The sequence below is a fragment of the Taudactylus pleione genome, unplaced genomic scaffold, assembly GCF_031769625.1.
Source record: "Taudactylus pleione unplaced genomic scaffold, aTauple2 ptg000027l, whole genome shotgun sequence".
Classification (NCBI taxonomy): domain Eukaryota; kingdom Metazoa; phylum Chordata; class Amphibia; order Anura; family Myobatrachidae; genus Taudactylus; species Taudactylus pleione.
The window spans coordinates 3530932-3558771 of NW_028284429.1; the positions used below are offsets into that span (position 1 = coordinate 3530932).

Here is a 27840-nt window from a genome sequence, read left to right on the forward strand (position 1 = left end):
CAGTGTCCCTAGGGTGCTGATAATCAGTGCTCTGAGCTGCTATGACAATGTACCAGCTAGGGGGCGCAGCGCCGGTCACAGTGGTTAGAAGGTGCAGAGTGTAGTATTGGGCTGTACGCCCGGACACCCCGTGATGATGCTCCACCTGCTGCCATCACATGAGGTTCCGCCTCCCGGGGACGAGGGTGTGAGAAGCCGGCGGACATCGCGCATCAGTTCGCTATTATCCCCGGTGCAGAAGCATCGTGCATGGAATATCCCAGAACCTGGTTGTAACACCGAGTATGCAGACTGCGCTGCGGCGGTATGTGTTCGCGCTGGCGGTAACGGTGAGTGATATATAATACTGTATACAATGTAACACCTGTATATAATGTAACACCTGTATAATACTGTATATAATGTAACACCTGTATATAATGTAACACCTGTATAATACTGTATATAATGTAACACATGTACAATACTGTATATAATGTAACACCTGTACAGTACATGTAACACCTGTATAATACTGTATATAATGTAACACCTGTACAGTACTTTATATAACACATGTACAGTACTGTATATAATGTAACACCTGTACAATACTGTATATAATGTAACACCTGTACAGTACTGTATATAATGTAACACCTGTACAGTACATGTAACACCTGTATAATACTGTATATAATGTAACACCTGTATAATACTGTATATAATGTAACACCTGTACAGTACTGTATATAATGTAACACCTGTACAGTACATGTAACACCTGTATAATACTGTATATAATGTAACACCTGTACAGTACTGTATATAATGTAACACCTGTACAGTACTGTATACAGTGTAACAACTAGCCGTACCTGTCATGTGCACACTGCATGTTCTGCGCTGGTAGTGCAAGGACAGGACGCAATAAACTTTCTTAAACTGGTCAGGAGACACAATCTACAGGATACCCAAATGTTTAACCCTCCTCCCATAAGAGCATGTGCGTATCCCAGACAGACTGTAAGCCAGAGTGTCTGGGCAATGGGACAGGGTTAATCCATTCTGCACCCCAGGGGTACATGGAGAGGTACAAGATTTGGGATTGGGATCTAGTGTGACAGAGAAGAGCCAGCATGGAGTGTTTTATGTTTTCAATGGGTTCATATAGATATAGATCATTGGTCATGAACTTGTAACTCTCAATCTATTGTGTAACCACAAGTCCCAGCAGACCTGTAATTCCACGATAACTGTCTAACCATAAAAGATTAAAGTTGCATGAACCATTTGCCTGGTAATGTACATATGAAGGCTGAGTGTTATATGTTACATTCTGTACATGGAGACTGATTGCTATGTGCAGTCCAGAGATGCTGGGAGAGAATCAGGTGGTGCCAGTATGGGGCTATACACCCACATGGGGCTATACTGGTTTATGGTCTGTAGCTCAACTCTTGGAAACAAATTTGTTAGTAAATACGTTTTCTCAAATCTGCCTAGCCAAGGACACATTGTGTTGGTGGAGAGATTGTGTATCTTTAATTATGAAATGTGAGTGTCATAGATGACGTCATATTGCACCATGACGTCCTTATCAGGGTAAGATTACAAAGACACCTTGAATGAAAAATGTTTTACCAGGTGGAGCAGTTTTTGTCCATTCCTATGGTAGGTGTTGGCAGGCACCGGATAGCTGTGTATTGCACCTGCCACCAAAGTGTGCCATGTGTCAGTGAGTTAAGTAACCCGTTCTGCGCTAAGAAGATCCACAATGACTGATTTGGGCACAGCATGAATTAAGGAGGGGGCAATGCAGGTTTATTCTGACATTTAGCGGATTATTTTCCAAGATACGATTCATTGTCCGTTGAGCAAAGGTGAGCAACCTGCGACTGTCAAGTGATTGTGGAACCACAAGTCCCAGCAGCATTGTAGTTTCGCTATATCTTGATAGCCACTGGTCACTTACTCATAAAATGACTGAACTTGCAATAATTCTTCACACGTTATTTGTCTTCTAATGTAAAATATTGGATTATAGTTGGAGAGTTTATTCATTACAGCTACACGACTCCATGCAGAAGATATGTTGTGGGGCGGAGGGGGGGAGGGAGGGGAGGGAGGGGAGCGACTGTGTCCGGAGTTGTGAAATCTGGATGATGTAAGAGACCATACAGAAGACGTGCTGAATGTTACATTTCTAGGTCCCATTTTTTAGATGCCCAGGAGTTGTTGCAGAAGTAAAATGGACGGGCCGCCAGAAAGCCATTGAGCTCATTTTAGTAATAGCTTTTTATTTTGTTTCTAGTTGAGAGGGGTCAGAAATTTATTAAAATATATTTTGTTTATTAAACAAGTTTCTTATTAAATGGACAAGAGATTAAAGAGATTTAAAATGTCAGTCAGAATAGTTTTGCCCTCTAGTCCCAGAACATGTGACATCTGTTGTCTTGCAGCCTCTTATGGGCTAAACCAGTGGTCGGGGAACAGGGGTAATTTATCCCGCATGGGGTAAAAATTAAATTCCTGGGGGTAATGGACGGATAGCCGGGCATGCATATGAATCATTCTATAATATGCATGCCCGGCTGTGCTGCAGGGAGGCTCTAAGCCGGGCACCCGCTGAGATGTTATTACCAGCAGGCGCCCGGCTCCTTCCCTGCAGCGCCGCGTTAGCCGGAGGCTGGAGTTCTCTTCTGAACTCCAGCTTCCGCCTCTCTCCATGTGCACTATGGGAGAGATGTCATGACGTCTCTCCCATAGGTCCCAAGGAGCAGCCGGGCGGACAGGACGGCGGCGGATGCAGGAGCGGGGATTAAGGTAAGTGGTTTTTTTTTACAAGCGGCACTACAGGGGCATTATATGGGGGCACTACTACAGGGGCATAACTATGGGGGCACTACTACAGGGGCATTATATGGGGGCACTACTACAGGGTCATTATATGGGGGCACTGCTACAGGGGCATTACATGGGGGCACTGCTACAGCAGCATAACTATGGGGGCACTACTACAGGGGCATAGCTATGGGGGCACTACTACAGGAGCATTATATGGGGACACTACTACAGGGGCATAACTATGGGGGCACTACTACAAGGGCATTATATGGGGCACTACTACAGGGGCATAACTATGGGGGCACTACTACAGGGGCATTATATGGAGCACTACTACAGGGGCATAACTATGGGGGCACTACTACAGCGGCATTATATGGGGGCACTGCTACAGGGGCATTATATGGGGGCACTGCTACAGGGGCATAGCTATGGGGGCACTACTACAGGGGCATTATATGGGGGCACTACTACAGGGGCATAACTATGGGGGCACTACTACAGGGGCATTATATGGGGCACTACTACAGGGGCATAACTATGGGGGCACTACTACAGGGGCATTATATGGAGCACTACTACAGGGGCATTATATGGGGCACTACTACAGCGGCATAACTATGGGTGCGCTACTACAGGGGCACTATATGGGGGCGCTACTATAGGGGCACTATATGGGGGCACTACTACAGGGGCATAACTATAGGGGCACTACTACAGGGGCATTATATGGGGGCACTACTACAGGGGCACTACTATATGATTTCCTTCCTTTCAAATCAAGGGGGTAACGTCGGCGTATCTAAATATATTTTGGGGTAAAAGGTAAAAAAGTTCCCTGACCCCTGGGCTAAACTAATGCTCAGCCTATCAACTCACTAACTTTTACACCTCAGCAATGAACTAGTTCCTGGTGAAATGATAACAGACAATGCCTTATGCCTCGGTGACGGACTAGTTCCCATTGAATCGATAGGCTAAAAATTGGTCTACTAACCAAAAATGCCTCATGCCTCACTGATGGACTAGTACCCTGTGAATTGATAAGCAGAAAATAGATTGAGCCCAAAGACTATGCCTCATACCTCAGTGATGGACTAATTCCTGGTGAAGTGAAATGCTGAATATTGGTTTAACTACAGACAATGCCTTATGCCTCAGTGATGGACTTGTTCCCTGTAAATTGTTTGGCTGAATATTGTGCTAACAACAGACAATGCCTCATGCTTCGGTGATGGACTAGTTCCTGGTGAATTGATAGGCTGAATATTGGTTCAATCATAGACAGTGGCTCATGCCTCACTGATGGACTAGTTCCTGGTGCATAGATAGGCTGAATATTGGTCCAGTCATAGACAGTGGCTCATGCCTCACTGATGGACTAGTTCCTGGTGAATTGATAGGCTGAATATTGGGCCAGTCATAGTCAGTGGCTCATGCCTCAGTAATGGACTAGTTCCTGGTGAATCGATAGGCTGAATATTGGTTCAGTCATAGTCAGTGGCTCATGCCAGTAATGGACTAGTTCCTGGTGAATCGATAGGCTGAATATTGGTTCAGTCATAGTCAGTGGCTCATGCCTCAGTGATGGACTAGTTCCTGGTGAATCGATAGGCTGAATATTGGGCCAGTCATAGTCAGTGGCTCATGCCTCAGTGATGGACTAGTTCCTGGTGAATCGATAGGCTGAATATTGGTCCAGTCATAGTCAGTGGCTCATGCCAGTGATGGACTAGTTCCTGGTGCATAGATAGGCTGAATATTGGTACAGTCATAGTCAGTGGCTCATGCCTCAGTGATGGACTAGTTCCTGGTGAATCGATAGGCTGAATATTGGGCCAGTCATAGTCAGTGGCTCATGCCTCAGTAATGGACTAGTTCCTGGTGAATCGATAGGCTGAATATTGGGCCAGTCATAGTCAGTGGCTCATGCCTCAGTGATGGACTAGTTCCTGGTGAATCGATAGGCTGAATATTGGTCCAGTCATAGTCAGTGGCTCATGCCAGTGATGGACTAGTTCCTGGTGCATAGATAGGCTGAATATTGGTTCAGTCATAGTCAGTGGCTCATGCCTCAGTGATGGACTAGTTCCTGGTGAATCGATAGGCTGAATATTGGGCCAGTCATAGTCAGTGGCTCATGCCTCAGTAATGGACTAGTTCCTGGTGAATCGATAGGCTGAATATTGGTTCAGTCATAGTCAGTGGCTCATGCCAGTAATGGACTAGTTCCTGGTGAATTGATAGGCTGAATATTGGGCCAGTCATAGTCAGTGGCTCATGCCTCAGTGATGGACTAGTTCCTGGTGAATCGATAGGCTGAATATTGGTCCAGTCATAGTCAGTGGCTCATGCCAGTGATGGACTAGTTCCTGGTGCATAGATAGGCTGAATATTGGTTCAGTCATAGTCAGTGGCTCATGCCTCAGTGATGGACTAGTTCCTGGTGAATCGATAGGCTGAATATTGGGCCAGTCATAGTCAGTGGCTCATGCCTCAGTGATGGACTAGTTCCTGGTGAATCGATAGGCTGAATATTGGTCCAGTCATAGACAGTGGCTCATGCCTCAGTGATGGACTAGTTCCTGGTGAATCGATAGGCTGATGGCGAATTTGTCTTGTTCCACTTCTCTGATAATTACCTACTCCTATTGAATATTATTGCCTTTGTGTTATAAGATAAATATTGTACATGTGATTAAAAAAAAAACAAAAAAAAAAACTGTGAAATATAATTTTTAGAAATTGAGGTGTACAGATAATAGGCCTCCATTGCTGGTCCCTATATACACAATAGCATATTAATGAGTTATGTATGACTGAAAAGCCTGGCTGCCAGATAATAACTAATGTGGCGGTTTTACGTTCCAAGGCCATTGAGCTAATGGATTGGACTGTACCCTTCAGTTCTTTGTGAAGATGCCTGATACTCATAGGCAGAGCCACCTCATTTATTGGACTGTTAATGTCCATTAACGCATTGGAGGCAGCCATTTTAAAGACAGCAGCAATAGTCATGATGTATCCACCTGCCGAAGAAGCCATGATATCACTGAGGCCCCGAAATCTTATACTCTAAACATTTCCCTCACCCTGCTCTCTACCAAATGTACAAAATAAAAGAAATCCCCCTCCTCACAGATACTTTTATTTATTTTTTGCCCATTGAAATGTGGGTGCGTGCTGTTTTTGACAGGCTGTATTGACCTGCTGGCTTTATCTGCTTTGGAATTCTGTGTTGATATACTGCCCACATTTGGGACATCGTACAGTAGTTTTTGGGGATAAGTAAGTTTTTAATCCCTTGTGGGACACGCACACTATTGGGATCTATACCAAGAGGCCACTAATGTCTTCAAACAGGTCCGGGAGACACCCAGGAATCAGGCGACTGATGTTAGTAGAAGAAAACTGCAGCAAGTGCCTTATTGTTGCTGACCTGCAGGAATCTTCTTAGTTTCTGTCTGCAGATATTGGTCATAAAAAAATTCTCAAGTGTTGTTTTTGCAATTTATATTGATCATTAACCATATGACGCCATACTAATCATAGTTCAAGGCACAAAAAGTTATAAAATGTTATAAAAATAGATATTCAAAGACTACGCTTCCCTTGTACCAGTTACCCCACCTCCCTGCTGCGTCACACTAGACAGATTACAGCTCGTCTGTTTCTGCGCCAACTACAGGCACAAACCGCACAGAGTTTAAAGTTAAAACATTGCAAACGTATTTAGAAGCATGTATCTTCTTCTTTACTGGCAAGAGGATCCATGGATTGCAAAGAGGAGGCCTTATTTACAAAGGGTACAACAGCCGAGACACAGCGCACAAATTGTCTGCGTTCACGTTGTGCAAGTAATCAATTCACTTTTAAGTTAGTTTTAGGAACACACTTATCAAAGAACTACTGTATTGGTAACAAACATTTTAGTTGGTAGCTGGGTTGGTTGAAATATTGCAATTGTTTATGTACAGTAAACATGTTACATTTAATTTACATAGCAAGCAAAGCCAATATTACTAAGCCATAACATAAGGTTGTATATACATTGCTATAAATGTCTGCTATGTGCTCTCACTCATTTGGATTCGGGAAGTAGGTGCTCTAGCAGAGTGGACAGGGAGAGACTGACAATCTTGCTATCTTGCTTTGCAGTAGGGATGGCCATCGACCATCGATAGACAACAACCATCAATAGTTAACTAACAACCATCGATAGTTAACTACTAATGGCTTTGCAACATGCTAAGCCCCACCCCCTTCTCTGATTGGGCCGCGTCCCTCTGTGCCCACTAGCAGTGGTGACCAATGATGTGTGCAAGCCATATATGGCTCACTATAGATGGTTTTGTGCCATCGACGATAATCGCCTATGGTAACCATTGAGAGACAGCCCACCGATAGCCATCCCTACTGCAGAAAATACATTGGGTCCGATTCGGAGCTGGGAGTGAAGCAGAGAAGAGCCAGTAACTTTGCACCTGGGTAACACCGGGCTGCGCTGCTGGTGGAACAGATGGGAATGGTGCGTAATGTTCCCCTGTCCTATTTACCCCCTAACCCTCTTTTCCTGCACCCTTATACGAAAACCTACTATGCCTGCGGCTGTGCTTCTAGGAATGCAGCCGCTGGCATTGAGACGCCTGGGACACTGCCATAACGCGCCCATTGAGCGGACCATTGTAGCGTGCACTACTAGCCACGCCGTAGAGACACTCACCGCTCTTCCTCTACCTTTCTGATACCGTCCCGCATGCATCAGCTCCTTAGTGCGCACATTCTGTGTGACGCATTCGCCATAGGAGATTTCACCTGTTTTTTTTTTTTCATGAGCAGTTACAACGAAGCGCTCAACTGCGCGAACATCGGGATTGGGTGCGACTCAGCATCAGGCCGTTGTGCGCGTTGGTGGATAGCGCAGAATATTAATCCAATACTGGACTATAGATTTTACCTCTGCAATCACTTTACTTGTACTGATTGCAGGAACGGGCTCCAATCAGGGCTCTTGACCCAGCAACCCAGTAATAATACATCTAGGTGAATAAGGATTCCTCATTTTTGGGGGGCTGTCTGCAGCTATTAATAAATATGCCCCTTTATGAGATAGAAAAGGTCACAATACAAATACAGAAGGTTTGCAAAGTTTATTATGTCAAACCCAGAAGAAGTTCATCTGGATCCTGTCACGTCACCACCACATTAAAAAGTCACCTCTGTCACCGCCGTAGAGCGTCACTATCATGATGCTGAATGCTGACCACGTAACCACATCTCCCCAAGCCTTGCTCACCCATGTCCCAGGTGACAGCAGCACAGGGTGACGAGGGGTTAATGCAAACCGTAATACACTTCCTGTGACGCAACTAAGTGGATTCTACGTGAACTTTTGCCACCTAAGTGTTGTTAGATTTTTTAAAGGTTTGTAACCTGACAAACCTGTATCACAATGTTCCTCTTTTGATACATCACACAAACGTCCTCAGCAATCAGCCAGCGCGGCTTTAGCGAGCGTTATGCCGGTTAAAAAAATGACAACAAATATTTGATTTATCGCTGTGGCTTATGCACAATTTCCTCAATGTGTACATTACGCTGTTGTTGCTTAATCTAACGTAGCATTTACATTATACAGGCAGAATTGTTCCTTTGCTCTATATAGGGGCTTTCAATCTGATCTTTGTATTTTTAGAAAGTGCTTCTTAAAAAGCAGACAAATCCCTGGAAGTCAGCTACACACCCCTACAGTACTGTATGGCACGCCCCGCCACGCACAAGTACAACATACGTGCAGCGAAGAAAAACAGTTGCGTGTTATACATGGCGCAGGTGGATGGAACAGTGGGCCTAATTCAGACCCGCTCGCGAGCGCTGAGCGCTCGCAAGTGGGTCGATGGTGCCCAAGTGGGTCGATGGTGCCCAAGTGGGTCGATGGTGCCCAAGTGCGCATGCGCTCGACGGAGGGAGCTCAGTCGTGCGCATGCTCGAGACCCGAATAACGACGGCCAAGCCGTCGTTATGGGTCTCGCACCAAAGGGGGCGTGCTGTCGATGGTGAGTGACAGCACGCCCCCTTTGGTGGGCGTGCCGGGGGCGTGGCTGCCCAGACGGAGGCGTTCCCATGGGAACGCCTACCGTCTGGGGTCGGCCCCGCTGACATCACTAGTGATGTCAGTGGGAGTGTTTTTGGTTCTGATAGAGCCAAAAGCACTCCGGGCTTGCGGCAGACGAGACCCTACCGCAAGGGTCTCGTCGCAAGCCCGATGGTCGCGATGGTCTTGACCATCGCGACCATCTTTTTGGCCGCTCGCATAAGCTGTGGGTGGTCACCCACAGCTATGCGAGTGGCCAGGAGGCCGCTCCAATTTTAGCTAGGACGGCCCTGATTCAGAGCGAGCGCTCTTGTCAGAGCGTCCAGCTCTGAATCAGGCCCAGTGTCCAACACTTAATGATAATTTGCGTTCTAATTAGCCAACTGACGTAGCCCTGGGTTCTATCTGATGTACCCCATGGGGTGCAGGAGCCACATGTTGGGAAACTGGGTTCTAACGCCGTATACTCACCAGCGATGTAAATGGGACAGAATTGGGTGAAGGCTTTGTAAGAGAATGCAAGAACCATGAATTGGGTTCTGAAGGGAAGGGGAGCCAGTGTAGGGCTTGTAGGAGAGGGGAGGCAGATGTAGAATGTTTGCAGCAATGAGGGCAGATTGGAGTGGGGAGAACTGGGAGTCAGGGAGGCCAGATAGGAGAAGGTTACAGTAGACCAGTCTGGAGATGACCAGTGAGTGTATGAGGGTCTTAGTAGCATCCTGGGTGAAAAAGGGTCTGATCCTGGAGATACGTCTGAGATGAAATGACAGGACTGGGAGAGGAGCTAAATGTGAGATGTGAAGGAGAGGGAGGAGTCCAGGTTATCTCCAAGACAGCGCACTTGGGGACTAGAGGAGACGGTTGTGCTGCCAATAGATAATGACATTGTGAGGTTATGCGGGAGGTGGGAAGATGATCAGCTGAGTCATAGACATGTTTAGTTTAAGAAAGTTTTATCAAGCTTTATAAAGGGCTCTGTGTAGCCTAAAACGTTGATACAATTTTGGCAACTACGCTGTAAACCTTAGTAAGGGATATATTCATGATCACGTAATGCCTACAAAAGTGGGTGAAAATTAACACTCACCTACTTTTGTAGAAATTAAGTATCGGAGCCATTCATTATAAAGCTAAATGTGGTTGACCGTTCTTGACCATTCCTGTGGTCTAAATAAAAAATATATATTCAAAGGACTGCGCTGTGTAAAATGGCAGAAAGTATATATAGCAGTCAATGCTCCGTTAATTATAAAGCATATTATTATATTTAATCACAAATAGATTATTAAATCATATATATCTCTTACAATGGAGCTCAATCAGACCCGGTCGCAAGCGGCTGCTCGCTCATATGCGGCCGATGTTAAGCGATCGCACATGCGTACTCATCGTACTGCACGTGCGCAAACTACTCAGAATCCGATCGCTCGCCAAGAAAAGACAGCCCAGTGTAATGAGTGACAGGAGAGGCCGTTTGTGGGTGGTAACAGGGGCAGGACACTGATAACAGGGGAGTGGAGGTGCGAACACAGGCGTGCCTGAGTGTTGCAACGCCGTTTCTAAGGCGTGCATAATTAACAGGCAGCGTCATAGTACACGTCACCAGCCTTTTTTTTTTTTTACACAGAAATTCTCGCAGTGCTTGCGGTAAGGTAAGGCAACCACAAGCGCTACGAGCTCTTCCGATGGTCCTCGATGTACCAATGTTTTAATACACTTTCTGGAGATGACGTGTTCTAGTGGGCGTCTCTACATACGGTAATGGGTGTCTGCATACACAAAGTGATCGCTCGCCCAGACAAAGTGGGCGTGCTTATGCCTTTCCGTCTGAGCGCCTGCCATGCCGTCACTTTGCCGAATTTGCATATGCTGGGGGCGAGCGATCGCATCTAGCGAGCGGCTCTGAATCAGGTCCAATGTATGTGAATACACAATCAGTACAAAAATAATCAAAAGTAATAAAATGATGAAAAAGAAAAAAATAATAAATAAAAATCACTAAAAGTTTCTTGTTGCAATATTGAATTGGATATAAGTATTTCCAGAATCGTGATGTTTGATCCGGTTTAAAAGTTCCACAATGATGTCCAAAGTGACAATTATAAGTTGAGAAGCTGAAATGTCACGATGAAATAAATCCAAAGTACCTGCGGTTATCTATTAGCAAGCGTAACCTTTACACTGTTGCAGCGAATGGTAATCTGGCTTCTCGTGTCTCTTAGGCAGCCGCCGAAGCTGGGCTGACGCTGCACCAGCAATTCCTCCGTCTCCCGTGCTCACCAGCTAAGCATGCCGTGATGGTCGGACCAAAACCTATTCACAATCCCGCAGGCTTATTAGGTGCTCGCGTTAGTAATTCCGTTTGGTATTTCAGGTGAATTCCTGCAGGAAAGCTCGTCACTCTTTAAGGTGCTATCAGCCAGGCGGTCCCTCTGATGCGTTTCACCCCTAGAGAACGGGGGCTTTTTCAAGATTTATATTAGCGCAGTCCTTTGAATATATTTTTTTATTTAGCGTGTTTAATGGATATTCACAAATCCTAAGTTATGGGACATGCAGCTGTAATTTAATATATCAATTAATTATATATTGGAATTATAGGGATGTAATTGATGTGCTAGATGAGCGCCGAGATCATAGATTTGTTTAGGGTTTAATTCCTCTAGTCTACCCACATCCTCATTCATTTGTCTTACCCCTCCTGGTGTGTCTACCCTGTTGCATATTTTTGTGTCATCTGCAAAAAGGCATAGTTTCCCTTTAATACCATTTGCAATGTCACCGACAAAGATATTAAAAAGCACTGGTCCAAGTACAGATTCCTGAGGTACGCCCCTGGTCACATTTCCCTCCTGCGAATTTACTACATCCCAGTTTTCTATCCTGCAGCCAAGATCTTATCCATTTAACGGTCTTAGAATCCAATCCCACGATTTCAAGTGCATTTAGCAGTCTGCGATGTGGGACAGAAAGCCTTACTAAAGTCTAGATAAGCTATATCTACGGCCCAGTCAAAAAAGTCAATAAGATTTGTTTGGCATGATCTCCCCCCAGTACATCCATGCTGTTTAGGATCCTGTAAATTGCTGTATTTGAGATTTTCCACTACGCTTTCTTTTAGTAGTGTTTCCATCAGTTTCCCACTACTGATGTAAGGATCACTGGTTGGTAGTTACTCATTACTACATCCCACTACTGATGTAGGATCACTGGTCGGTAGTCACTTGCCTCTTCCTTGCTTCCACTTTTGTGCACAGTGGGACAACATTAGCTCCTTCCCAGTCCTCTGGAATTACTCCTGTAGCCGGGGGCGTAACAAAACCTATGGGGGTCCCATAGGAAAATGTCCAAAGACCCCCCCCCCTGTGCAAATTATTTAGTAATTTATCCATTTTGATAGTGCAAATATTAGATTATTTACAATTTGCCTAGTTAGCTGACATGCATGAATGGTGATTAGCATATAGTAAGTAATATAAATGAAAGAGAATATATATTTTTAAAATATATAGGGGGAGATGTATCATCGGCGACATCGCCGATGCGGTACATCCCCCTTGACTTCGCGTACATACCGCGGTTAATTACCGCGGTATGTACCAAGAATATTGCAAAGAACAGCTCTCTCGATGAGAGCTGTCCTTTGCGATGCTGCCGGGCAGAGGGACTTCCGGGTTTAATGCGCAGAAGGACGCGGGGGCTCATGGGAGGATCCGTTCGGATCCCTCCCAGCCCCAAGCGTCGCGCTAAGAAGCCCATAGGCTTCTAATGGGTAACGCCACCTGAAGGTGGCGTTACCTAGCGACGCGAAGCTGCATTCTGCTGCTTAATACATACGGGGAATGCGGTAAAACCCCCGAAAACTGCATTTTCGGGGGTTTTACCGCATTTTCGCCAATGATACATCTCCCCCATACTCTCCCTAATCCAAATTGTTTATCATATAACATGATATATAAGAAGGCTATGATTCACTAACAAATCAGTCAGTGAGGAGAGAAGTAGGAGGAGCCAGCCGGGCCAGTGACAGCAGATGCCTTACAGCAGCACACAGAGAGAATAGAACAGCCTGGGCTCAGGAGATGGCAGTGTACCTCTTGGTGCAGGAAGAGGTCTGAGCCCCAGAGGAGGCCCTCCCTGCACCTGGTGTAGCTACGCCCTTCCCTGTGAGTGGCAGCTGGTCTGCCAGAGATTGGAAGAGTGTGTACAGTGACACAATCCTTTCAGCAGATTGTTACAGCAGATGCAGATCTGAGATCTGCTGCAAAATTGGACAGGTGTGGGGCATGTACTGGTGTTGAAAAAGTAAATTAAGTTGAATACACATCAAAAGGGGCGCTCGTAAATTAATACAAAACACTATAATATATTATTTAATAACATAAAATAGTTAATAAAACACAAATTAGTATAAAACTAGTTCTCATTCACAGGTAGATCACATCCACTTCAGGGATTGATAGATCTATTATACAGAAAGAAAATATAAACTGAGTATATGAAACATGAATGGTTTTCTGTTATACAGTATATATATATATATGCATGTAATTTAGACAGTCAGTATGCTAATGTCTGTTTTTCATTGGGAACACATACTATTTTTATTGATGATTGGACACGTGTGTTTTTTGTTTAACAATCATTAGGCCAGCCTGGGATAGAAAAGGACTATATAAGGCCTTGTTGAGTGCTAGCTCCTCTATACTCACCTTGTGATGAAACCGTCAGATTACAGTGACGGAGAAACGCGTCGAGGGATTTTCACTTTACGGACCCATCACCCACCACCTCTGCTTATATACGGCAGTGAAGTTCCCTGTAATTAAGCACAGAACCAAGAGACGTGGAGCAAGTGCTGTTTAGTGCTCACCGGTTGGGACAAGTGCAGCTGCTATTAGCGCTGTCTGTGGATCCTGTAGTCGCAGCCGCAGTGTGGAAAGACCGGGCCAGCAATACCCTAAGGAAACGCATGTTGGGAGACAGCGGGGTAACTATACCGGGACTTCTAATGCTCAGTATTCTGCTGCTGGCGGTATACCTGTATCAGGACATGAAATCCTTTGCTACACTAACACGCTCCTGTTTATTACGTCTGGATGTGGGTTTATTACGTCTCCAGCTCAATCGGAGGAGACTTTGCATAATATTGATTTTCACCTGGGAACTTCAAGTAATGGATTAAATCTGTGTATCTACACTGATGGACTAATTCTGATCTTTTATACAAATGTGATAGAACTTGGTATTTATATGCAAGTTGTTTCAATTAAATGTATACTTGTGTTAGATCAAGAATACATATAAGTGGATGTGATCTACCGGTGAATAAGAGCTAGTTTTATACCAATTTGTGTATTATGAACTGTTTTATGGTATTAAATATTCTTAGATTATAGTATGTGTTTTTGGATCAATTTATGAGCGCCCCCTATGATGTGTATTCGGTCACTGAATTATACAAATTGATAGTTGTTTAGATTGTTGCGCCTAGTTCTAACTATTTTTAATATATTGGGTGTTGAATCTGCATCCAGCTCTCCAGTAAGATTGTGTCACCAGTCTGGTCTGGAGTTGGATTCCCGGAGGATTGGACAAGTGTGTACCCATCTTATGTCATGCAGCGTCATATCGGATAAATAATTTGCTTTCTCCATGGTTATTAAATTAAAAACTGCAGATAAAATGGAGGTAGGCATTTGAAGGGGTGAGGGTGACAGGACAAAACTTGTTATATAGTCCTTACCTGAAGATGTTATTCAGATTCTTTTTCTGAAGATGTTGCTGTTCCAAACCTTATTGGAAGATATAATCCAAAGTCCTCATCAGTAGTCATTATCTAAAGTTGATTAAATAAAGCAGGAACTGCTCAGAGAGCATCAATGTAGGCCAAAATGTCACCACAAAATGGCTGCCAGTAGCTGGGCATCCATTATATAGGGCTGTGACCTGCACTGTGACATCACAATACATGCAGGCAGCAGCTAGAGATGTCTATAGCCACAACATGGCTGCCAGTCGCTGGGCATTCTTTATATAGGGCTGTGACCTGCACTGTGACATCACAATACATGCAGGCAGCAGCTAGAGATGTCTATAGCCACAACATGGCTGCCAGTCGCTGGGCATTCTTTATATAGGGCTGTGACCTGCACTGTGACATCACAATACATGCAGGCAGCAGCTAGAGATGGCTGTATTATTATTATTATTATTATTATTATCATCATTTATTTATATGGCGCCGCAAGTGTTCCGCAGCGCCTTACAAAGTACATAGACAAAAAAGTAACCATTGACTTACAATACAATACAATACAATACATGGATAAACATTGCTATATTAGCGACCTTAACGCCCGCATAAGCAGCCAAGTGTTAGTTGCCCTATTGGGCAGTAAGAGATAAATTAAATTACAGTAGGGTGAAGCACAAGAGGGTAGAGGGCCCTGCTCGAAAGAGCTTACATTCTTTAAGGGAGGTGAAGACAAACAGGAGTGACACAGAATGGGGTAGGCTCGGAGAAAGGAAGATGTAGCAGCAAGATAGGATGAGAGCTGGAAGGCTTTGATGAAGTAGTGGGTCTTAAGAGCTCGTTTGAAAGATGGTAGAGAGGTGCAGAGTCTGATAGGGAGAGGGAGGGAGTTCCAAAGGTAGGGAGCAGCACGGGCAAAATCTTGGAGGCGGGAGTGGGAGGAAGTAATCAATTGGCATGAAAGGCGGCGTGTATTAAGTGAACGAAGAGGGCGGACAGAAGAGTGAAGGGAGATGAGATCAGAGATGTAAATGGGAGAGGAATGGGTGAGGGCTTTGTAAGTGAGTGTGAGAGCCTTGAATTGGGTTCTGAAAGGGAAGGGGAGCCAGTGGAGGGCTTGCAAAAGAGGGGAGGTAGATGTAGAGTGTTTGGAGAGGAAGATGAGCAGAGCAGCAGCATTGTAGCCACAAAATGGCTGCCAGTAGCTGGATATCCTTTATATAGGGCTGTGACATCACAATACATGCAGGCAGCTGCTAGAGATGGCTGCAGCTTAGATCAGCTCTGCGCACTACCTGCCGCATTTATATAACATCAGTAAATGTTAGTGAAGGCTGGTGCTTCCTTGGTGAATTTCTGATCTTCACCATTGAACCCTGCATGGGGACTGTGCTTTGCAGATGGGAGGCTGTGGACCTCATTCAGAGTCGGTCGTTGCGGCCACACGGTCGTAGGGCAAAGGGGACGGATATGCAAATGAAGCGATCACAAGTTGCGGTCCTAAGATGAGATCGTTAGCTGAACGACCGAGGGTAAGAAGCGGCCGTAAGACTAAAGCACGCCCCCTTCTCGTTCACAACACACGTCATCTCCTGGGATATAAGGATTAATCGCGAGCATCGGGAACCATCGGAGCTGGTCGTAGAGCTTAAGGTTGACCATACCCTCTCTTAAGCACTACGATCAAGTCAGTGTACAAACCTCCCATGTCACGTGTGCCATGACACTACTTTGTTAATTATGCACTCCCATTAAACGCCGTTCGCATAATTAGGCACGCCTGCGTTCGGATCTCCTCTCCCCCGTTTTCAAGCACCTTCCCCTGTTAACACCCACAAACGGTTCAATCTGTCACTCAAACTAACGACCTGGCTGTGTTCAAGGAGAGAGAAATTTCTGATCATAACAGCTAGTTTGCGCCAACATCGGTGGCGTACGACCGTGCGGCCGCAACGACAGACTCTGAATGAGGTCCAGTATCCCTGTGCCCCGTGCCTCCAGACATGGCGTGCTGGTGCAGGTACAATGGATGATCATCAAGCTGTGACTGGTACACAAATGTATTGCAGAAGGGAAAATCACATACAGATAATACTGGATTCTGTAAGAGATGATTAGTTTCCCATGAGAGGTGGTATAGATTGAAAAAGAGCAGAGTAGCTAGGACTGGGCCTTGTGGTTCTCCGAATGACAGAGGAAGCAGAGAGTTTGTGGATCGAGAGAGCTCTGAGAGAGCGATGTGATAAGTAGAATGAGTATCAGGATAAGACCGTGTACTGGAGACGTAGGGATTGTAGCTTTTGTATACGAAGAGAGTGGTCACCACTCACCAGTTGGTTTGCGTACAACTGTGAATCAGGTCCTAAAGCCTGAAAATCCTGACCGGCCTTTTCCCCATTATTTAATGTGATCTTGCAATCAACAAAATTCAAGTAAAAACCACACGATTTTTTTAGGAAGAAAATAAAAAAAACTACGAATAACTTCTGAGCACTTATGTAGCCAGTGTATTGTAGGTTCGTGTAATTCACTTATTTTTCTTAAATGTCTGTTTTTGTTTCTCTTGAACCGACAGGATTTACTCTTAATTCAGGCTGTAAATCACAAAAACCTACAATGGCAATAAGGGTGTGTAAACAATGTATACATACAACAAACAATAGACGAATTTGCCGGTTGATGAGCACAAAAAGTTAACAGTTCAGTAATATTTTTCTTCTTCATCATCTCCAGTATTTTTTTTTTTTTATTATTATTCTTCAATGTTATTATCGGAGAGCAGAGGAGTTTCATCTCATGGAGGATGACCTTGGGGTTATCAATTATTCTCCCAATTCATCCCTGTGAGCAGGGGCGTAGCAAGACCTACGGGGGCCCCATAGCAAGATTTCCATAGGGCTTCGCCTGTGTAAATTATTTAGCTGTTTATCTATTTTGATTGTAAATGATCTAATATTTGCGCTACTTAGGTGACATGCAGGAATAAATGAATGGTGATTGGCAGATAGTAAGTACACTGTATTATAAATGAAAAAAAAAAAGAAAAAGTTTTTAAAAATTCACACAGTCTCCCTAATCCTAATTGTGTTGTGTGCTATAAGAAGGCTATGATTCACAAAAAAAAAATCAGTCAGTCAGGAGAGACGGAGGCAGCTCGGCCAGTGACAGCACATGCCCCTGGCAGGAAGCCGTCTGGTGCAGGGCTCAGGAGATGGCAGTGTACTCGGTGCAGGGTGAGGCCTGGGCCCCATAGCAGTCGCACTCCCTGCAGCTAGTATAGCTACGCCTTTGCCTGTAGCTAGTGACTGGTTGAATAATAATTCTGTTAATGGTGTTATCAGCATCCCTTTAAGCTCTTTTAAGACTCACAGGCCAAATAAAGAACGAAAAACAAACACCAAAAAGACGCACAACAATAAAGAAGAAGTAGACAAACACACACTAATTCCAGCTGATGTCATTATTATAATATACAACTGTTAATTACTACAGTAACAGCAGAAGCAAACAAACAAAATGAGAGACTTTGGCTTCTGGCTTTTCCACCCGGCCCTTGTAATACTGTAGATCTTATACTGTGTTAAGCTGGGTACACACTGACAGATATATTGGGTGATCAATTGATCGGCCGATATATCTGCTGCCCGACGGCCAGTTTGTACACACGATATGTCTGTGACCTGCGTTGCTCACAGACATATCGCATTGGCTGCGCTGCACAGCCGATGGACAGATATGTCTGCAGACTGCCCGTACACACACAGCGGTAGCCGTGGGGAGGGGGGGGGCGGTACACGCCCCCCGGCCGCCGGGACCACAAGCAGATGATGGCCATTCAGTGTGTATGAACGACCATCATCTGCAGATATATCTGTCAGGTGTGTACCTACCATTGGACTATGAGGCTCCTAGTAGGTTACAGTAGGACTCATCCTAAGCACTGCGGGGGTACAAATGGAGGGGAGCTTAACAAACACATTCCCCCCATCCTTGACAAAGTATGTATGGTACGAAACGCGTTGGACATGGAAACAAAGTTTGCAGGCTGCTCGATTGATCTCTCCACCCCATTAAAAGCAAGACATGGACTGACCGCCGTGCAAGGAGGCACAGCACGCCAAAGTTGAAAGGGACGGAGGGAACATTGCGCACCGCACTGTTAAAGGAATACCGGAGGGACGGCAACCATAGGGTAAGAGTAGGGGCACTGTGCTATTTTTACAAACACCTATGCTCCCGCATTCACCGGACCACCTTTAAGACATTAGGGGGGAAGATGTATTAACGGCAAAATGTGGTAAAACCCCCGAAAATGCAGTTTTCGGGGGCTTTACCGCATTCCCCGTATGTATTAAGCAGCAGAATGCGCTGCATTCTGCTGCTTCGCGTCGCTAGGTAACGCCACCTTCAGGAGGCGTTACCCAATAGAAGCCTATGGGCTTCTTAGCGCGACGCTCGGGGCCGGATCCCTCCCATGAGCCCCCGCGGCCCGCGGCCTTCTGCGCATGCGCAGAAGGACTTCTGGGTGTTCAACCCGGAAGTCCCTCTGCCCGGCCACATCGCAAAGGACAGCTCTCATCGAGAGGGCTGTCCTTTGCAAAATCCTTGGTACATATCGCGGTAATGAACCGCGGTATGTACTCGAAGTCGGGGGGGATGTACCGCAATGGCGATGTCGCCGTTAATACATCTCCCCCTCTACTCCATACCACTCCATCATAGAAAGAGCTATAAACAGCGAGTGCGTATAGGAGGTTTTCTGTATGATTTTTAATTGAATCGTAGTTTATGCATTAAATTATATGTCACTAAATAAATAAACAATACATGTTCAAGCGCTCATTTTTAACAATAAATTTCCCCCATCCTGTTGGATGTTGCTCGGAGCCGGGAGGAGGGGAGACTTGGACGCAATGATGTCATTAGGCTCTGCCCCGCCCCCTTCTAAGCAAAACTGCAGAAGTTTCTAAAAGCTCAGAGATATCCTGGCACAGACTCACCGTTGTTTGTAATGATGTGTCCCACTGAGAAGTTATTCTCCGATGATCATGTGTGATCACCAGGGAACACCCCTACACTGCAGAAATTGTTAAGAAGTCCAGGGATAGGGGTATATACTTCCTCACTCTTTCCGGGGGCAGGAAGGGAGGGGGGAGAGGGGAGGGTTGGTAATGCCGAAAAACAAACGATTTCTTGGTGATGGTTACCAAAAAATAAAATAAAAACTCTCTTCTTACTATCGCTTTTACTTTACTTTTCTTTTAAGTTTAATAAGAAATAAATGTTTGGGCCACTCGTGGGTCTTTGTGTGAGGGGAAATGAGCAAACTAATGTTATTTTCTGGGAATTCAGAGACTTCTAATAAAAAAAAAGAACAACAACAAGGGGCGTGCGTGCGTGCGTGAAAAACATTCCCGATATTGACGTTGGGATGTGACCAGACCACAAAGTGCCAAAATAGACTCAGCAGCCAAGGGGTTAAAGCCCTGAGTAGAAGCCACACCTAGTGCCAGCCTGTGACAAGCCCTGGTCCGACATCTGCGTTTTACCGTCATTCCACGCAGATGAGCCAGGAGGAACGGGAAACGATTGCTGCGTTATAAAGGAACGCGCTCTTTACATACTGTATAATCCTTATCTCAGCACAGCCCAGTGCTGCCAATCCTTATTACTGAAAACTCTGAATCCATAATATTATATATAATAGACTATTAAACACTTAACGTTCAGCAGATCACCCCTAATTTCTGCCACATTCCTGTAATGCCACGGACAAAACCTGTTCATATGGAATCCGGTACCAGTTACAGTTACTAATTCATTACATGGCCCCTCTCCCTCCCTATTACTCTGATTTACTAAACTGACATAGTGGCTGCTGCAGAGTGCGTACTGTGCCTTTGATTGGTGCATCTAGCGCTATTTTGCTCTGCGCACGCTCAGGAAGCGACCACAGGGCCTGGGTAAATTATACACCGATAACTGTTGGACACTAGGCCCATCGCGAATGCTACAGATGTGTACGAGTCTTGAGATGTATAATACGCTATTTCTAAGTGCACTTTTTTTGGGGGGGGAGGGGGTCATTAACACTCCCCACAGGGGTTTTATTATAAAAATGTACAGAAGAACATGCGTGTATTGCACAGAGGACCTGAATGTGTAACTTCATGTGCAATGGTTTTGTTGGAACCCATTAAACGGTTACTACAGAAAATCCCCTGGTCACACAATGGGCGGAATTCAATTGTTTTCGCGGCCCGCATTTCCCGTCTAAAGTGACAGGAGATCGCGGGCCGCTATGCAATTGTTCCAGATTTTCGTGCTGATCGCGCCCAAAGTGGTCGGGTTTAGCCGCGTAAAGCAGCTAAACCCGACCAAAGTGCTGGGCGCGATCGCAAAAAGTGATGTTTGGGCGCCCAACAGGTCACTTTTCACACATTTCAGCTCTCATCCCCCTGGGGCTGCGAGCTGAAATGTAGCGCTGTCAGCTGATCGTGCCCGACAGGAGCAAGAATTGAATAGCTCCGTCGGGCACGATGGGGGCAGGAATCAATTGAATTCCGCCCAATGTGTCCTGACGCCAGCGGTAAGGAGTATAAAGAAGCAGCCAACACTTAAAGTTTTGTATTTATAGAGCCGCGTACATACCGTGGGGTACAGAGGTCACATGGGCGGAGATACAGCCGGGCCTGGCATGTGTTAGCATTCATGTAAATCTCTCTTCTCCGCTCTATCGCAGGTTGCAGTTGGTTATGTACTAGTGAATCCGGAGGAGCCAGATAACGGTATCGCCCACAACCGGACGCTAAGGCATACAGAGTGCTATGAGGACGAGTACCCTTTAACAGGGAAATGCTGCAGGCACTGTCCCGCAGGTGAGCGGTTTACATCGTTTTCTGTTTCTACATTTTGGCTCTGATTCGGAGTCGCCCGTTATGCGGTCGCAATCGCTAGTATCAGCGTTTGCACCCGCCGCGGCCTTGATGCAGGAGATCCGACTGATTCTGACGGAAGTCTGCATACGCCCAGAATAGGACGCAGCTTTGTGTACACACCTACGACACCCCCACAGCAAATGTATTCCATGTCCGTACGCCCCGCCGCCACCCGGTGACGCCTACCCACCTGCAGGTGAGAAGGGACTGAGATCCATCTGCTTTCGGAACCGCGTGCGTCTGAGGAACAGGCCTGGTGACAATTATAGTCCGCTTTCCAGATGTCTATAGATCACACCACATCTTTGTATTTATCTAGTAATCACAGATACGGTTGCTGGCCGCCACCCAATGATCACAGCCGGGAGTCACTGGCAGCCAATCACTAGCAGTTCCCTAGCTTCGCTGCCGCCAAAGGGGTGTCACCCTCTAATCATGTAATGGCGGCCGTTCTGTGTGTGTAAGTAGGTTTCCTACACTATCAGGTAGTATTTAGTCAAAGTAAACTGTTTTTGCATATTAAGGGGTCTAGTTACTAAGCAGTGTTAGGAGACAGAGTGAAAAGTGATAAGAAAGTGATAAGGTACCAGCCAATCAGCTCCCAACTGCAATCTCAAAGGCTGTGTTTGAAAAATGACATTTGGGAGCTGATTGGCTGGCACCTTATCACTTTCTTTTCACTCTGTCTCCTAACACTGCTTAGTAACTAGACCCCCAAATACTCTACTGAATGGGAAAATGTACTTCTTACTCTATACTATAGGGGTATTATAAGTTGAAGAGAATTTCCATGATCATATAAAGGAACGAGGCTGCACGCCAAGTTATTTTTATCGAAGCCAAGGAAATCCATAATATATATTATATATATATATATATATATATATATATACACACACATACATACTGTATATATGTGTGTATATTATATATATCATCATGTTTGTACTATAATATGTTCTATTCAGTTCCCGTAAGAAAATTAACTGAAATAGCCAGAAAGAGTAGCCAGTGACCTTGTGATCAGTTCTTTATTTATTGAATAATTATTGATTCTGTTCCCAGGAACACGCGTGTCTGAACACTGCGCTGTGAACCACGCCCGTGGAACTTGTCAGCCCTGCACTCTGGGGAAGGATTACACCGCTGCACCCAATGGGATGGTGCACTGTCTCACCTGCGACATGTGCAGGAAAGGTACGGTATATCAATTCCTCCAACAGAGCCCAGCGCTGCATAGACTTCTCACAGGACGCCATTTCCAACTCTGACAATTATATTGAACTGAGGTAGCCTGGTGCTTTTTATTTCAGTGTAATAACCAGTGCAACCAACCAGACGCTTTCATAGACCAGCTGCACCAATGAAAGGTTGTTGCCGATTGGCTGCTGTGACTTACTGCAATCTGCACTTAGGAATTTGCCACCATTGTAATGCAGCTAAAATACTCAACACGTATTGCGCTGCGCACTTACGTAGTGAAATCTGATCATTATATCTGGCTGGGAACACATTTAATGCAAGAACTTATCTGGTCTTTCAAATGGCGCGATGGCAGCTTTTCAGGGTTATTTTTCCGCAAACGTTGATGGGTGGGTCACATTTCACTTCTGTCATGTCTGGGGCCCATGCAACAGAAACAGAACACATACAAACATACAAGCACCCAGGGCCTGATTAAGGCTTCCGGATGCCCCAGGTAATTCCCTTGTAGCGTTCCCCGCAAATATAGGTGTAAAATAAAGGGTGGAGGGGGTGCTATGGTAAGCCCAGATACATTAGTGTACTAGGTCCCAACATTTCTGTTGCTGGCCCTGGCCGCCAGAATGCAATTAATTAGGTCTTCATTCTATTCCCCTGCTTGGTGCCCCCCAAGTCCTGGCGCCCTAGGCTGCCGCCTAATCAGCCTAACAGTAGATCAGGCACTGCAGGCGCCATGCGGTCTCTGTCACACTCCTATACATTGCGGACATTATATTGTGCAGGTTGTGTGGTAATATTATCAGTCTTTGCAGCGGGGCATCTCAGGCTCTCATAATAAGAGTTATAGGAAAATGATCGTCTCTCCAACAGTTTTAATCCACCTTATTTTTCATATTACAGACCAAGTCCTAGTAAAAGAATGTACACAGAAAACCAACGCAGAGTGTCAGTGCAGACCTGGCTTTTACTGTCTGCCCGAGGAGCCCTGTGAGGCCTGTAGTCCTTGTTCAAGGTATATAGAGTTTGCTGCGGTCCTTGTACAGTCTATAGACAATCACAGACATAATGATTTAGATTTACTATGTCATACTCAAGAAATGTTCTATTCTCAAAATGATTACAGGTGAAATCCCACACGGAAGCTTTTGTGGCTTTATCTATAACCATCCAGTTTTCTACATCTCCGTCAGGAAGCGGAAAGCGGGGGCTGTTATTCATGAGGATTCTTCTTTTACGGGAGATGTACAAAGCCTTGGAGAGAGATACAGTGGAATCAGCATCTAACTGTCATTTCAAAGACTGTGCTGGATAAATGATAGAAGCTGATTAGTTTTTTTTAGGCAACTTCTTCACTTTATCTCTCTCCAAGGATTGGTTCATCTCCCCCTTTAATTTCATGCTTCCTTTGTGAAATTGAGCTAGCCAGTCAGAAAACTCACCAGTGATCATGTGAGGGCAGAGGAAAGAAAGGCTGGGGTTTTATGAAATTTCTTCTGCTCGCTATGTTTTATGTCATGCGACTGTGGTTGCCATGGCAATTAAGTTCTTCCGCTCACTATGTTTTATGTCATACGACTGTGGTTGCCATGGCAATTTCTTGACACTTAGAAAAAGTGTTATGCTGCGTACACACGGGACGACTTGCTCGATCATCGATATCAAAGAACGATTTTCTCTATTTAAAATTGAACGATATCGTTGAACGATTTCATCAATGATCATGAACAATTTTATGAACGATGAACGATTTCTGACAGTATTTAAATGACGAAGAGTTCATAGATATGGAGCAAGTTGGCCAGCCTGTACGGCCGACCTCAGATATCGTTATCGTCCATACGGCCACGTGCATCGTTGGTCATTCAGTGAAAAAAAAAAAAAGTAAACGATATGAATGATCTAATGATAAACGATATCGTTCTCGTTCATATCATTGAAAAAAGTTGTCCCGTGTGTACGCAGCTTAACTCATTCATAGCGAATTAGGTGGTAAAAAAAAAAAATAAATCCATAAAATCTAATGTTCTGATGTTGTATAACATGATTGGTGGGTGGTAGATGGCTGTGGAACTACACAATATAGAGGGTCCAGGACCTAGACAGAGGTGTTTATTATAAAGTAATGTAATTGTAGAGATATTATAGTGCAACATAAGAGTTGATTTAGTATCATGAACAATCCAAAGACTATAATGAGACTAGAGGCCTTTGTACAAGCATTACAGGAAGGGTTCACCTAACATAATTTACATTTCATACAGCCGTTATATAACAGTATTTCCAATCACCATTACACTGTTGTGTCCGGCAGATTATAGACGCTCTGTAGGTTTTTCCTTGACTGTCCCGTTTTTTCCCCACCAAAAATCTTGTGACTCTCAATACTTAATATCCCATCATTTTTTACCCCCAACAAAAGCTAAATTAATAGGGCAGGTTGGTACAGGTTCAAATAATTCTAAGAAGAAGTACAGGACGGTGTTTATGGCCTGAGCCTTCGTCAGATTCCATGGGGTGACCTCTTTTTCATTCCAAGATGGTGGGAGCCCGATATATCACAGATGTGTTTCTTTTCAGCTGCCCCGAAGGACAACGCATTAGAGAGGACTGTACGGCCATTAAAGACACAGTGTGTGAAGCCGTCCCCAGAACGGAGACGACCTTTGCTAAAGGCTACGAGAGTACTCGGCCGTTAGGTATATAACCTGCATTTTATCTAATGCTTTTTATATTTAGGGCTCTCGTCGCCATAGTAGAGTCACGGGTTTTCATTGAAATCATTTACTCGCAATGTTCCTGTTCCTAGGATCCGGTCTTGTGATTCTCTTAAATAAACTCTTCGTGAGTGTTCTGTGCGGCAGATGTTTCCTGTCTTTGTCTCTCTAAGAGTTTGCGTAAGGGTAGGGGGGAGGGTTCTATGGTCTCTGTAAACGCCATATCACCCTTATGTTTTACTTTACTGCTATAGGAAATGGGAGCTCAGGGCATTAGTAGCCTTTATATGTACCTGCAGCCTGCCTCTAATACCTTTTATTGTCCTTAGCCCCACCAGGCTCCCTGGATCCTGAAGCTGGAACCCAAGCAGGTGAGAGAGGAAGAATGTTGAGGTCGCTGCGAGCATATTAGTGTAACAGGAAATCCATTCTGACACCAGTATACACACTATACAGGGGAAAGGAACGGCCGCTTCCAAAAACAACATACACGCATTTTGTACTTCGCTCTTATTTTATTGTTTTGGCGATACGGCATTGCTTATATCCTATGTAATACACTGTGGAACCCCAGGAACCACATAAAACAGATTAAGGAACTGTAAGAACTGGATTGGTATTTGAACTTCTCAGCCGTGGGCCCCAAATTGATTTTAAATTTAAAACTGCATCCACCAATGTCCGTGAGGTTTTTTTTTTTTTATTGTACTGCCCCTAATTACATGCTGGATACAGGAAACGCAGAACATAAAGACATAGGGGGCCAGATGTACTAAGCCGTGAACAGTGATATAATAAAGTGGTTGGAGAATCAGCCAATCAGCTCCTGTAATTTTCCAAACACAAAGTGTAAAATGACAGTTAGGAGCTGATTGCCTGGTACATTATAATTCCTCAAGGCTTAGTACATCTCCCCCCATGGCCTGATGAAAAGCTTACAGAGCTCTTCTTGTGCGTCATTGCACTGCGCATACAGGTGACGCAGATTCTCACGCATTTCTATCGCACCACCACTTGTACTTGTAACCGGCTGTAACGGGGCATTCTCGCACAGTCAGAGCTCCGTGAGGGCGTGCAGACAGAACTGCGGGCTATGCAGATTTGGGCAGAAGTGTAAATACGCCGGTTTTCTGGATGTATCTTTTGTACATAGCAATATTTTTACTTACAAATACCAGAGACAAATGCTATGCATGGTTGTAGACTTTAGTCCAAATCCATCTTTTAGGGTTCTACTAAACTAAATCCATTCCCTAATTTGCATGTGACAATGAAGCTGGATAAACCTAGGTTACTAAATTGTGTCTGTAATTGGATGAATTCCTAACTTAGGGGCAGGTTAAGTTTGTCTGAGCGACGTGTGTGTGTGTGCGCATTAGCGTTGGGGTAGGTAAAACCGCGCTTATATTTCTTGTCATGGCGCATCGGCTCCTATATTTGGGATGGCCCAAGGGCCCTTCATAACAAAGTATAATGCCAGCCCCTCCTAAAGCAAAACATTCAGCCACTTACATTAAGGGAACATTCAGGACCATATTGCCCCAGAAATCTGTATATAGATCATGTACGTAGCCCGTTTTACCTGACCTGTAATATAATGTATGTCTCTGTTATCCCTTAGATCTTGACACAAGGGATCCTAAGACTGGATCCGGAAGAGGTAAGCTAAAGAACGTGAGAATTATTATTACTGTGTATCAGAGGCACTGAGGCACAGTGACGTGCCAATCAGACGTGTGCTTTCATTCTCTAACTCGCACCAGACTGATCAATGCTAATTCCTTATTGCTTCATTGGGTCGCTGTACATTTCTTCTGTGTTAGTTAATGAGGCTGATTGTGTTATTATTACACCTTTATTTGCTAATACTGAAGCTCTAGTGACACCGGGGATGTATAATAAGTAGACAAATCACTCACAATAATACCCCTTTTACACCAGAGCAAAAACCTGGGTTTTTGCTGGGTCTACCCGGGTCGCAGCTCAGTGTAAAAGGGTCCCTGAAAAATAACCCAGGTCAAGTGACCCAGCAATCCAACCAAGGTAGCTACCAGGGTTGGACCCAGGATGGACCTGGGTAATGGTGCAGTGTAAACGGTTCAACCCGAGTTATCTGACCTGGGTCATGCCTAAAATGAGCTGATTGGTGGTTGTGGGGCATTCACCTCCCACTTTTTATGACCTCACAGGTTTAGCAGGGCAGACCTGAGTTCAGTGTGAACAAGGCTGACCTGGGAGTAACCCAGATCGAAGCTGCAGTGTAAATGGGTCTGACCTGGGTCTGACCAGGGTTGGAACCATGTCCAAAAA

General features: G+C 44.9%; 1 protein-coding gene across 1 annotated transcript in view; it reads left to right on the top strand.

Annotated features, from left to right (window-relative positions):
- Positions 1-223: 223 nt before the first annotated feature.
- The window catches only part of LOC148539154 (uncharacterized), a 37266-nt gene continuing 9649 nt past the window's right edge, over positions 224-27840 (top strand). The window contains exons 1-7 of the mRNA XM_088451802.1: positions 224-329; positions 21418-21553; positions 22679-22810; positions 23717-23828; positions 25394-25512; positions 25860-25901; positions 27152-27190. Of these exons, the coding sequence (XP_088307928.1) occupies positions 285-329; positions 21418-21553; positions 22679-22810; positions 23717-23828; positions 25394-25512; positions 25860-25901; positions 27152-27190 (625 nt within the window). The 5' untranslated portion in view covers positions 224-284. The remainder of the gene's footprint in view (positions 330-21417; positions 21554-22678; positions 22811-23716; positions 23829-25393; positions 25513-25859; positions 25902-27151; positions 27191-27840) is intronic.